This window comes from Bos indicus x Bos taurus, chromosome X, assembly GCF_003369695.1.
Source record: "Bos indicus x Bos taurus breed Angus x Brahman F1 hybrid chromosome X, Bos_hybrid_MaternalHap_v2.0, whole genome shotgun sequence".
Classification (NCBI taxonomy): Eukaryota; Metazoa; Chordata; class Mammalia; order Artiodactyla; family Bovidae; genus Bos; species Bos indicus x Bos taurus.
The window spans coordinates 64,023,356-64,036,985 of record NC_040105.1 but is presented as its reverse complement, the minus strand read 5'-3'; the positions used below and the strand labels follow the sequence as shown (position 1 = coordinate 64,036,985).

General features: G+C 47.1%; 1 protein-coding gene across 1 annotated transcript; it reads left to right on the top strand.

The window, feature by feature from the left end:
* The first annotated feature begins 10,547 nt into the window (after positions 1-10,547).
* Positions 10,548-11,645, top strand: P2RY4 (pyrimidinergic receptor P2Y4). The gene has a single exon (XM_027534360.1). It carries the CDS (start codon positions 10,548-10,550, stop codon positions 11,643-11,645), a length of 1,098 nt encoding a protein of 365 aa, XP_027390161.1.
* Positions 11,646-13,630: the final 1,985 nt, after the last annotated feature.

The window sequence follows — 13,630 nt, the reverse complement described above, 5'->3', positions numbered from 1 at the left end:
CCTTTTCTGGCAAGAGGGGAAGGAGGGAGGCTCAATCATTTGGTCCCATTCTCCTTACCTGGCTTTGATATGCCATCTGGACACACCTGGTGTGACATAACCTTTTCTTCTTAGACACCTCACCACCATCCATGATTCCTATTCTCCCTCCTACTGGGTTACTTATTCAGGCATACTCTCACCCATCCAGGACACAGGAAAAAACTCCCCTAGTTTTTACAAATTATTGACCAATCATACTGTTTGTTCTCCAGAAAGGATGAGGCTTTATCAAATAGCTGGGGCCCTCTCCTCTTGAGAGTGTTTTGGGAGAAGGAATTTGTTTGGAGAAAGGCCTTCATCCAGGAAAGTATGAAGAAAATTGTACTGGATGAGGTTGAGCATCACCTAGCACAGAGTAGATGCCAAGACATGTTTGTTAGATACATGAATAAATGAATGAACAAAACCCAGACTCTGGTTTTTTCAATGGATTCTGAGCCTGAGTTCACCTCACAGTGGCCTTAACACAGCTAAGAAAGGAGAAAGGTGCAGATGAGTAAAGGTGCCCTCATGTTCTTGGTTGTTGGTGGCAGAAGCCGCTATGGAAGTTGAAAGCCTTCCTTGAACCTATTCACTGTTCTCATCATCCTCCCCAGATTTGCCCACTCTTACCCCCATCAATGTCGCCAGGTGCTAAGCCTTGGAGTAGGGATCTTTAGAGAGAGAAAGATATCTCGCTAATGCTTTTCTTTGATGTGTATTAGATCTGGCCCGAGAGGAGCTTAGGGGAGTTTTCGGAGGTCTCTTCCAGGGTATCTGGGCCTGAGTGCCTGTCAGCTCTTTTGGGAAAGGTGCCCCTCAAATGCTTCTTGATATATTGAGGAAGGTGCTAAGGGCAGGGGATATGGGACCTAGTATGGGCTGGAAATAAGAGGACTTTGGACTATTTACCTGGGGAGGAAGGTGAAGCTCACATCCGTCTCCAGCTCTGGTCGCTATGCTCGCCTCTCCAACCTCTTATACCCAAGGTCCTGTGAATTTTCAGATTGGTGGGGGTCAGGGGAGAAGAATAGGGTCCTGGGCGGGGGGCGGTGCATAAAATACTGCTTTATAAATAGCTCAGGTGCCAAGAGTTTGGAAAGCAGATTAGTGGACAAGAGATTAGTTGCTACAAGATTAGCTGTTTGCTGCTGGGACAGGGCCAAGGTCAGGGGTTGAATCTGATGGTGTTAAAGTCAGGGGAGCTTGAGAAAAGGAACTATAGGGTTTTGGCCTCGTGAGGATCCCTGAGGACTGGGATCAAAGGGGAGTTGGGGACATTAAAAGAAATGCAAGGTGAAGGATAGAAATAGGAAGGCTTAAAGTATAAGCCTTTGTGATTCTGAAAGGAGAATCTTGTGTCACATTCCAGTCTTTCTATATCTCTTGATCAGGTACAACAGGCCACACAAAAGCCAAGGTTATGGGAAAGAGCACCCTTTCCCTGGCCCACCACTACTTGGGACTTGGGACTCTTGAAGTGATGTTTAGAGACCCCATTATCCCAGATTATGTGCACAGCAGGAGTAGATCTCCTGTAAATGGGGGTGGAGTGGGCAGGGGAGGCTGAGTGTACTGAGCTGTGTGCACACATCTGTGAGCCTTGAACTTCTTTTCTTGTTGAAGAGGAAGGTAACACAGATTCTTGGCCCAGGGGCAGGTTATCCCAGCAGAATGTTGCCTGTGGACAGAAAAAGCAATTGACATCTTTACATGTCTGCCCCCACACAGCCAACCTTCCCCCATACGCGCCCTCAGCCCTTGACTCGCTCCAATCCCTAAAACTAAGTCCATGCTATAGGCCCTAAGCAGCTTCCCTCACCTCATATGACCACTCATGGAATTAAAGATATTTCTGTCCTGCAGCTGCCAGGACCCCTGCAATGGCAGCAACAAAAGTAATCTTCCTTTCTTGGCTGTCCTTCCCATAGAACCCAGGCCCAGGTTTCATGGACATGGGGGATATAGAGACAGGATCTCCAAACTCTGGGGGTACAGGACCCCACCCTACTTTACCTCACCATAGCGCTGGCTGGGCTTCAGTACCTATCCACAGATGCAGCCTCAAACCTCCAGGACAGCCTGTCCATTCCTCACAGGGTGTCCACGGCTGTGGCTCAGGGGCTGGGCCTTCCCTACCTCCTGCTCACCACTGTGGGTGCTGAACAGCTGTCCTTATTCTCTTTGCCCAAATAACCATGTTAACCTTTGCCATTCCTTGTCAGTATGCACCCCATGGCCTTGGCTTTTAGTCGTTGTAACTCTCTGCTTCTTTAGCTAGAGCTAGAAGCCCAGACTCTGAGGGGAAGGTTGGTGTCCAGGGAGAAGGTAAAGTCAGAATGAATGTTCTTTTGGACTAGGCTTCAACCTATTTTTGTCTTTAGACCCACATTTGAAGCTTAGCCTTTCTTTCGAATCAGGTCCATGGTCCTCCCAGCAGGAAGAAAGTAGATCTGGTAGGCCTTGAATTCATTTCTATGATTGAACTTAAATCATTCTCTCTTTTCCTGAAGTATGTGCATTTCTTGACTGAGGTATAATTTAGCAAAAGTAAAATGCACAAATCTCAATTGCACAGCTTGATGAATTTTTACCTACTGTGGAAAGCTGAATAATGGGCCCCCAAAGATATCAGGTCCTAATCCCGGGAAGCAATGAATTTTACCTTATATGGAAAAAAGGAACTTTGCAGATGTGATTAAATTTAGGATCTTGAGAGGGGGGAGACTATTTTGGATCATCTGGGTGGGCCCTAAATGTAATCACTAGTCTCTTTATGAGAGGGAAACAGAGGGAGATTTGACTGCTGAGACAGAAGGCAGTGTGAGGATTGCAGCCAGATGCGATGCTACAGGCTTGGAAGATGGAGGAAGGGAAGATGGAGGAATGCAGCTCTAGAAACTGGAAAAGGCAAGGACACGGATTCTCTCCAGTAGTCCCTCATAGTTGCAAGATGGCTGTCACAGTTCAGGCATAGCCCTGCTTATACTTTGGTTTTGGCCCAGTGAACCTGATTTTGGACTTCTGATCTCCAGAACTATAAAAGAATAAATGGTATTTTAAGCCATCAAATCTATGGTAATTTTTTTGCAGCAGTAATAGGAAATTACTACACCTATGCCCAGATCAAGATATAGAACATTTCTAGCTCCCCAGAAAATTCCCTTGTGTCCCTTTCCAGTTAGTAGTCTCCCAAAGAGAACCATCACTCTGGTTTCATTTTGATTAGGAGTATTTTCATTTTAGGGCTTCCCAGGTGGTGCTAGTGGTAAAGTGCCAATGCAGGAGATGTAAGAGACATGGGTTCAGTCCCTGAGTCGGGAAGATCCCCTGGAGGAGGGCATGGCAGCCCACTCCAGTATTCTTACCTGGAGAACCCAATAGACAGAGGAGCCTGGCAGGCTATAATCTATAGGTCACACAGAGGTGGACAGGACTGAAGCGACTTAGCACACACATTTGCATTTTATGAGGAGGCAAGAGTAAGAAGGCAAAGGAATGCATCTCTAATGGTGAAGTATCTGGCCCCTGTGATAGATTGAGGGGAGAGCTATTTTCAGGTCTTTACCCACCCTCACTCTGCACACCCCAATGATATTTCCAAACCTGCCCTTCCAGTTAGGAAGTGATGATCAGATCTCTGAGTGAGAAATGGTTGGCTTATTCCATAAGGCATCACAGCAGACAGGATTGTTCATCAACTCAATAGGCATCTCTCACTTCCTTCTTTTTGTTTTTATAATTCATTTATTTTATTTTTGGTTGAGCTGGGTCTTCATTGATGCCCTCGGGCTTTCTCTAGTTGCATAGAGAGCTGGGGCTACTCTTCTTGCAGTGCACAAGATTCTCATCATGGTGGCTTCTCTTGTTGTGGAGCAGGGGCTCTAGGCACATGGGCTTCAGTAGTTAAAGCATACGGACTCAGTAGTTGTGGCACATGGGCTTTAGTTGCCCACAGCATGTGGAATCTTCTCCAATCAGAGACTAAGCCTGTGTCCTCTGCCCTGGCAGGTGGATTTTTTTTTATATATCTATATCTATCTATCTTTATTTATTTTCTTATTTGGCTGCATTGGGTCACCAGGGATCAAACCTGGGTCCCCTGCCTCGAGAGCCTGGAGTCTTATCCACCGGACCACAGGGAAGTCCTTGCCCTTCCTTCTTGTGGACAGAATCCTCATTTTTCAGGTACCCCACCTTCCTCCACATGGCTCACTTCTGCTCTTGGCCAGTCATGGTCATTTCATCCTCCTTGCCAGTTGTTGGTTTAGTTATGGGCATAATGAAAGGCCACTGAGATATGAGGGGAAGCATGGTAGGGCGATACTGGGAAAGGTTTCCTGAGTAATAAAAATAAACACACAGGAAGAGAGCCCTTCCTGTCCTATCGTCAGTGGTATTTCCACATTTGGTTGGATGCAATGCCAGAAATAAAACAGCCACCTTGTGACCATGACGGTTGCTGAACAACCGGCTGAAGGGTACAGATCAGAAAGATGGAAAGTCTTTCTTCATATAAAGAATTTTTTAATGACAATGTTAAACTGTTGAATTAGCCAACTCAAAAGCTCCCTGCTCCTGGACTTAGATTATATGTTTCCTTATTTTAAACTCAGCTGAGTTGGAATATTCTGTTATTGCAGCTGACAGCATACCAGCAGACTTAAGTGGCATGTGGACAATGGCACTGTCTCAGTGTGGGAGGATGGAGAGGAGGCAGACTAATCAAATAGTAGAAACAGAGACTTCCCCTGCTGTCCTAGGTACTGGACACAGAGGTTCTGGCCTCTAGTCTAAAGTTGTTAACAGCCTCGCTGGAGATAAAGAGCAGACATTTAGAAACACTAAAAGGGAATGCTTCAGAAAAGACCCCTGCTACAACACTAACCTGGATACAATTATATGGAACCAGCCAGTCTCCCATGATTTTACTAATAAATTTGGATTGTTCGGGATTTCAGGTTACTGCTCCTTTCCATCAAGCCTGTGGGGACTGTCCTGTTCCACTCCACACTGCACCTTACTCTCAGCAGGTGACCTCACTTTTTCACCTCACAAAGAAAACCTAGGCAATTGGGGTGAACTTCTCAATCTCCAAACCCTCCAAATTCACGTATACTTTAATTCCTAATGATTAAGAGGCTGATAACTGCCAGACACTGAGAGTTGACACATTGCCTCATTTTCTCCTCACAACAAGGTCGCTACTCATGTCCTCATTCTATACATGAGTAAATAGAAATTTAGGAATACTTATCCACAGTCCTATAGCTAGTAGGTGATGAAGCCATAGGTAAACTCTAAGTCTGTACGACTCCAAAGCGTGCATTTCCCCCACTATTTCACTTTTCTCTCCTGTTCTTCCTTCCTTCCTTCCTCCCCACACCCCCACCCCCAACTCAGAGAAAGAGATTAGAAACCATGCCTTTCTCCCTTGTCCTTCTTTAGGCCCCAAGGAAACAGTTAACATTGCAGAGAAACTGTCATCAAGACATTTATGAATATTAGATATGAGGGGCCAAGAGGGGGAAGACTGGAAGAGTAGGGGCACCGAAGGATCTCAGCAACAACAGTATCCATGTTGCTCCTTTCTGTCATGGGAAAGAAGATAATGAACTTTGCCTGGCACACTAAATTCTAGATATCAGTGAGATACCCAAGTGGATACATGTTACAGCAAACAATAAATACAGGGCTTATAGATGTGAGAATCATTCAATTCAATTAACTGTAACAGGGACTATTCATTCATGCAACAAATATTTCTTTAACACCAGGTGGCGCTAGTGGTAAAGAGCCCACCTGCCTAATGGAGGAAACGTAAGGAATGCCAGTTCAGTTCCTGGGTCGGAAAGATCCCCTGCAGAAGGGCATGGCATCCCAGTCCAGTATTCTTGCTTGGAGAACCCCGTGGACAGAGGATCCTGGCGGGCTACAGTCCATGGGGTCCCAAAGAGTCGGACTCGACTGAAACGACATAGCTCATAGGCTCTTGTATACGGTTTATCTACTTTCTTAACATTGAAATGAAAGGCATTTTTTGGACAACAAGGTGTATAATGTGGAAAAAAAATCCTGGAACATATATCATCATAACTTTACCTGGAAGGCTTTGAGAAAGACAGAAGTAAAACCAAATGCTTGTTCTCAGGTAACTCTGGGTATGATTTGGGAGTGGGAAGATCTGGAGGAGCTTGTTCTCAGGTAACTCTGGGTATGATTTGGGAGTGGGAAGATCTGGAGGAGATAGATAAAAACACAAATGAGTATAATTCCAGGCAGTCTGTGGTATGTGCCATAATCTCAGTAGAAATCAAATGTGATAAGAGTGTGAGAAATTTGGTTGGAGACAGGTCTGTATGCTGGAATCTCAGTTCAGTTCAGTTCAGTTCAGTCACTCAGTCGTGTCCAATTCTTTGCGACCCTATGGACTGCAGCTCGCCAGGCCTCCCTGTCCATCACCAACTCCCAGAGTTTACTCAAACCCATGTCTATTGAGTCGGTGATGCCATCCAACTATCTCCTCCTCTCTTGTCCCCTTCTCCTCCCACTTTCAATCTTTCCCAGCATCAGGGTCTTTTCCAATGAGTCAGTTCTTCGCATCAGGTGGCCAAAGTATTGGAGTTTCAGCTTCAGCATCAGTCCTTCCAATGAATATTCAGGACTGATTTCCTTGAGGATGGACTGGTTGGATCTCCTTGCAGTCCAAGGGACTCTCAAGAGTCTTCTCCAACACCACAGTTCATTGGTCATTATAATTATTCATAACTTGTAAGTTAAATCATGACAGTGGATGGAGAGAGAGAGATGAAGAGAGGAATAAACAATGGAAGAATGGAAAGAGAGGAGAGGAGAGAAGAGATTCTGGGAATAAGCCTTGGGGAAGGGTCACATTTGGAGGAAGGAGGACAGAAAGGAGCCAGGGAAGGAGACAGAAGGAATATCCAGAGGAATAGGAGAATCAGAGTAATGTAAAGTCACAGAAATGAACGTGAGGAAGAGTTTCACAGGAGAGAGCCAGTCTGGTCTGCAGCCTTTCATAAAGTAGGCATTCCTTTTGGCCTAGGTGACATCAGTGGAAGCTACTTCCGGTTGGGGAATGTTGGGAGAGGTGTTTTCCTGAAGTAGCCACTGGGTGGTAGTGGTGGCAGCGGCGGCAGCTGCAACTATCCAGGGACCGGCAGAAACACGGCAAAGCTAAATCAGCTTGAAGCAGTAGGAGAAAAACTGGCTCCTGCTGGGGCTTCTCTAGTTTTGTGGACACTGGAGTGTCCTCTTGAGTATATGCCAAGCCTCAAATCACATTTGTCCTCCTCTGAAGAAGCCAGCTTCATCCCTGGGAGCAGAGTAAATAGTATGAAGTACTTCATAGATCAGCAGCATTTTAAGGGGCTTCCCAGGTGGTGCAGTAGTAAAGAATCCGCCTGCCAATGCAAAAGACTAAGAGATGCAGGTTGGATCCTTGGATCTGGAAGATCCCCTGGAGGAGGGCATGGCAACTCACTCCAGTATTTATGCCTGGAAAATTCCATGGACAGAGGAGCCTGGTGGGCTTCAGTCCATGGGATCTCAAAGAGTTGGACATGACTAAACACAGCAGCACACATAGTTTGCAAAGTGTTTTTACATCTATTAACCAATTCAGAAAACCCTGAAAGGTTGATATTATTGACCCCACTTCACTGATGAGAAAACTGAGATAACTGATCCAGGGTGACACAATTAATATGTGGAAGAACAAGGATTTGAATTCAGGTGTGTCTGGCTCCAAACACCTGGGCCTTTTGTGCAATATCACAGCATTCAGCTATCCAGGACTCAGGCTATGATCTCTTCTTCCTTGCCTACCTTTTATCCACACCCTCTCCCACTCCCCACCACTGGGCAAGGATATTCAGGTTTCTCCTCCCAAAGAGATTTCTGGACCTTCCAGGAGATCTAGATTCTAGCTTCTAGAGCCTCCCCTGCAGCCCTGCCTCCTCCTCCCAGGATCCAGCTGGGTAATATTTTTAGAACCTGAAGATCAGGTTCAGAGTCTCCATTGTTTTGCAGCTCCCTTCAGAGTGGTTCTGCGGTAGTCATCTCTCCCTTGCCAAGAGCACCCTCACCCTCAGAGTCCTCCAGGCCCAGAGCTTGCTTCCTGAGCCTAAGACCTTCATAATCACTCAGCCTTAGTTAGTCCCAGGAACTTTAGGCCCAGAGCGCCTGACAATTCTTCATTCCCTAGTACTAGCCTCTTAAGCATCTAGATTTGGCATCTGTACTTCCTTGGCTGTATTCAGACAAGGGTCTTCTGGGGTGACAGAAAGATGAGAGGTGGCGTGTAGAAAGAGGTGGAGACTATAAGGGAAGCATGTTGGTTAGCATCCTTGGGGAAGAGTGAACCATGTCCTCACCACCTCCTCTTATGTGTGTAATTATTGTTCAGTCGCTCAATCGTGTCTGATTTTTTGCGACCCCATGGACTTCAGCATGCCAGGCTTCCCTGTCCATCACCATCTCCCAGAGCTTGCTCAAAGTCATGTCCATTGAGGCAGTGGTGCTATCCAACCAACTCATCTTCTGTTGTCCCCTTCTCCTCCTGTCTTTAATCTTTCCCAGCATCAGAGTCTTTTCCAGCTCAGTAGTCCTCTTGAAATTGACAGGTGAAAGAACCTCATCTTTCCCCAGATCTACTTTTCTCATAGCCTTCCTCATCTTTGTCAAGGGTATAAGTCCAGTTGCTCAGGCCAGAAATCTTAGAGTTATTCTTGACTCCTCTCTTTCTCTTATATCCCTTATCAATAACTATTGTTATCTTTACTTTCAAAATCTGGCCAGACTCTGCCACTTCTTACAACCTTCACCACTGTGGTCCAAGCCACCATCATCTTTATTGGCAATAGTCTCTGATCTGGTCTTCCTCCTGTGTACACCATCCTGTAGTCTGTTCTCAACATAGAGCTTGCCAGAGAGCCTTCTAAAATGTGAATCAAATCCTGACACTTGTCTCTTCTAAACCCTCAATGGCTTCTCAGTCACTGAAAGAAGAAGCCAAGGTGTCCTCACAATGGCTTCCAAGGACCTTCATGATCTGGTTCATGCTGAACTCTCTGACTTCATCTCTGTTTCCTCTTCCTCACAATCATCTGGTCTTTGTTTAAAGTCACCCTAATATTTAAAACAGAAACACTCTATTTTTTTTCTCCTATACTTTTTTCCATAACAATGATCATGATCTGTATATTTTACTTGTTGATTTTATTATCTTTTCCTTCCCACCAATATGTAAGCTTAATTAGAGTAGGAGTTTTTGTTTTGTTTAGTACTGGTGAACTACCAGTGTCTAGAGCTGGACCAAGCACATAGTAGGCTCTCAGAAAGTGTTTGCTTATCCTTTCCTAGATTGTGGCCAGTGGCTTAGAGAGGCCACTGAGATAGCAATTAAGTCCATGGATGTTAGAGCCTGATTTAAAAGCCAGCCTGCCTGGGTTCAAATCTTGACTAATTAAATACTTCAACTCTCTGTGCCTTAGTTTTCTCATCAGTAAAGTAGGGATAATCATGATACCTACTTCAGAGAGCCTGTGAAGCCCTTAATAAGTATAAAGCATTTAGAACAGTGCCTTGTGTGTAGTTAGTGCTATATATACATTTCTTATAATTAGATGCACACGGAGTTAAGATTTATATCAGTAGTTTAGATTTTCTAAAACTTCATTTCCCATTTTTCTGCTCATACAGATTTCTATGATCATCCTTCAGGTTTGGTTATCTCCAGTGGCCTGGCTCTTCATCTGTCAACTTGGACGTTTCCTTGTGTACTGTCTCCTACTGTCATTTAGAAGCTGTTAAATAGTAATCTCGCTGGGCCCCAGTTTCCCAATCTTGATGGGCCTTGCTATCGCTAATGATTTCCCAGGACGGGAGGAACCCCACCCCCAATCCCGCCTCCTTGGTTATGCCCTCTGGCTGCCAAGGGGAAGGGTGACAGAGTCAGCTGGGCTCAGCCTCAAGGGGACCAGGTAGGATGCATGCCAAGTTTCTTCGGTAAGGGTGGCAATGGGGCTCTGGGCTGGCCCAGGCTGGGGGAAGGCGTCAGAGATCACTTAGTACAGAGACACTGGGACCAGGGGAGAGAAGTCACTGTGTGGAGAGATGCCCTCTTCACAGTGATGTCGCTCTTCTGGTGAGCTGGGAGAAAATTTGGGTCTGGGTATCTTCCCACAGTGGTCCTGGTAGACCCCAATTCCCTTCAGCTAGCTAAGCCCTGAAGGACAGAGTTAGCTGCAGAAGAACAACCCAAATCCACTGACTGCCCTCCTGAGCCGCACTGCTGCCTGCTACCTACTACTCCCTGGGCTGGACCAAGGGACCTCTGGAAGAAGCCAGGCTGGCCTAGGTTACCTCCAGATGCATCCTCTCAACCCCTACTTGTGCCTCAACCATTGCCCTCCCCATTCTCTGCTTTCTTTCCCCAGGTTAGGGCTAGGTGGCCAGGGAAATCCAGCTACCCTCACTCTGCCCTTTCTGCCTCTAGGGGCACCATGGCTGGTACAGAGTCCTTGCTGTTCACAACCTTAGGCACCCACTCAGATCCTGACAACAGTGAGATGGAACTGGACTGCCAGTTTAACGAGGAGTTCAAGTTCATCCTGCTGCCCGTGACCTATGCAGTTGTCTTCCTGCTGGGCCTAGGCCTCAATACCCTGACCATCTGGCTCTTCCTCTTTCGCCTCAGACCGTGGGATGCAACAGCCACCTACATGTTCCACTTAGCCCTGTCAGATACTTTGTATGTCCTATCACTGCCCACTCTTGTCTACTATTATGCAGCCCGCAACCACTGGCCCTTTGGCACTGGGCTCTGCAAGTTCATCCGCTTTCTCTTCTATTGGAACCTCTACTGCAGTATTCTTTTCCTCACCTGCATTAGTGTGCACCGCTACCTGGGCATCTGCCACCCACTGCGGGCGCTGCGCTGGGGCTGCCCACGCCTTGCTGGCCTTCTCTGCCTGGCAGTTTGGTTGGTCGTAGCTGGCTGTCTCGTGCCCAACCTGTTCTTCGTCACCACCAGCCCCAAGGGCGACACCATCTTGTGCCACGACACCACTCGGCCTGAGGAATTTGACCATTATGTGCACTTCAGTTCGGCAATCATGGGGCTGCTCTTTGGTGTTCCCTGCCTGGTCACTCTTGTCTGCTATGGACTCATGGCCCAGCGCCTGTATCGGCCCTTGCCAGGGGCCACCCAGTCATCTTCCCGTCTGCGCTCTCTGCGTACCATCGCTGTGGTGTTGACTGTCTTTGCTGTCTGCTTTGTGCCTTTCCACATCACCCGCACAATTTATTACATGGCAAGGCTGTTGGAAGCTGACTGCAGGGTGCTGAACATCGTCAACTTGGTCTACAAAGTGACTCGGCCTCTGGCCAGCGCCAATAGCTGCCTGGATCCTGTGCTCTATTTGCTCACTGGGGAAAAGTACCGACGTCAGCTCCAGCAACTCTGCAGGGGTAGCAGGTCCCGGCCTCCCAGGGCTTCCTCCTCTCTGGTGCTGGTGTCCCTGCCTGAAGACAGCAGATGCAGGTGGACAGCTGCCCCCCAGGACAGCGGCTGCCCCACCCCTTGGGCAGATAGTTTGTAACATTGGAAGCTGGGAAGTGAGAGAAAGGAGGTGAGTGCAGAGCAGAGGGGAGGGAATCTAATAGTGACACCAGATCTGGCTGCTTTCTCCTCTTCTCTGGGCTCTGGAAAGAGGCCCTCATCTTAAGGTTTAGGAGGAGCCAGAGAAATCGCATGTGACCCTGTCACTCCTAAACCCTTCAGTTGCCCTCTCCTTTTTAGCCCAAAACAATAGAAGCCACTCTTTTTCCTCAACTCCTTTCTCTTATTTCTGTCCCCTTCCTGGGGCTACTGGTCCTGTTTCTCAGTCCTACATTACTTCTGGCCTCTCCCCCTGTTTCCTTGTACAGCATGCATTCCTTCAGCCAGACCAGAGCATTTAACTGGAGAGGTGGAGAAGCTGGGGTGATCTCAGGATTGGGCTGACTTATTTGACGGTGATAGCCAGAATCAAGAAGTGGGGGCCTCAGCATATCACAGGTGCCTGGGATGTGACATGTATAGCACCCACACCCACTCCCTGGTTTCCCCTGGAAGACAGGATTGTCCTGCTTACCCAGGCACTGACCTAGGGCACAGTCCAGACAGCCTACCTTCCAGGGTCCTCACATGCAGCTGGAGACATGGCTCTGTTGAGTGTTATGTAGCCACGACGTAGAGAGGGAGCCCTCTCATGGGGTGGGAAGTCTTCTCATGGGATGGGGACCTTGAGAAGCTTCAGGGGCAGGACCCAGGCTGATAATGGCCTTTGGAACAGGAATGGGATTGGCCCTTCTTTATGATGTTTGCTGAGAACATATTTGACAGCTCTCCTGTACTTAATGAAGGGCAGAGTGGATGGCTCAGAACAGGAGGGAGGAGCTCTCGTCTATGGCATAAATTCCAGCACCAAAGGGTGGAGCAGGTTTGTGCAGAGATCGGGGTGGTGACAGGGACTGAGGCCCACAGATGGCTCTTCGCTGGTCACTCCCCTTTCTCTAGCTCCTGTCCTAGATAAATGATAAATCTGTCACCAGCTCTTTCAGATCAGACTTTAGGACTTTCGAGGACAGGGCAAGGCACAGGGGCTAGGACAACTTCCCTCAGATTTTGCCATCCAGTCACTCCTCTCTAGCACCATCTTTGTGCTTACAGGCTTCTAGGAGTGGAGGTGGGATGTGAAACTTGGGGAGCTAACCCTCAAGCCATGGGAAGAATTTCTGGGCAGGCCTCTGTGAGAAGGGTAGGCTTACCCTTCCAGGCATCTGCTGTAAATCGCCTTCCAGCCCTTTGGTCTCCTGAATCTCCAGCCTTCCTTTCCTTTTTCCCTGCCCTTGCTGACCTGACTCTGATCCCTTACTTGTCTCCTGGCTTCTATGGGGTCTCTGTAGAGAGTAAGGTTAGGGCTGGTCTGCAGAAAAACAAGACTCCAATGTCCCTGAGTCCCCTTTTGCATTCTTTTAAGGGCTCCCTCTTCCTCTCTAGATATCAAGGCCCACTTTCCTTTTCCTTTGTTTGTCCTTCTTCATCACTTTCAGTCTCTTCTGTAACAGATTTCATTTTGTCTTTAAAAAAATTCTATTCATCTTATTCATTTCACTGTCAAATTTCTGGAAACAGTACCATGAATCCCATTTCCTCACCACAAAGTCATCCCCTAACTCTCTGGATCTGGTTTCCTTCCTATACTTTTCTGTACCTAGAACACAAATTGCCTCATAAGGAAAACCTTTAGGGGTCTTTTCTCTGCCTTCATCCCCTTTGACTTTTCTGCTTTGCTTAACCCTATTGCATACCTACTTTAAAACTTTTTTTGTAAAAGCCACATTAAAAAATTCCACTGATTCCTGAATCATGAAGATCCCCTGGAGGAGGAAATGGCCACCCACTCCAGTATTCTTGCCTGGAAAATCCCATGGACAGAGGAGCCTGGCTGTCTACAGTCCATGAGGCTGCAAAAGAGTCAGACAAGATTCAGCAACTAAACAGCAACAGCATGACAATATTAAATAAAAATTTGAAAGAAAA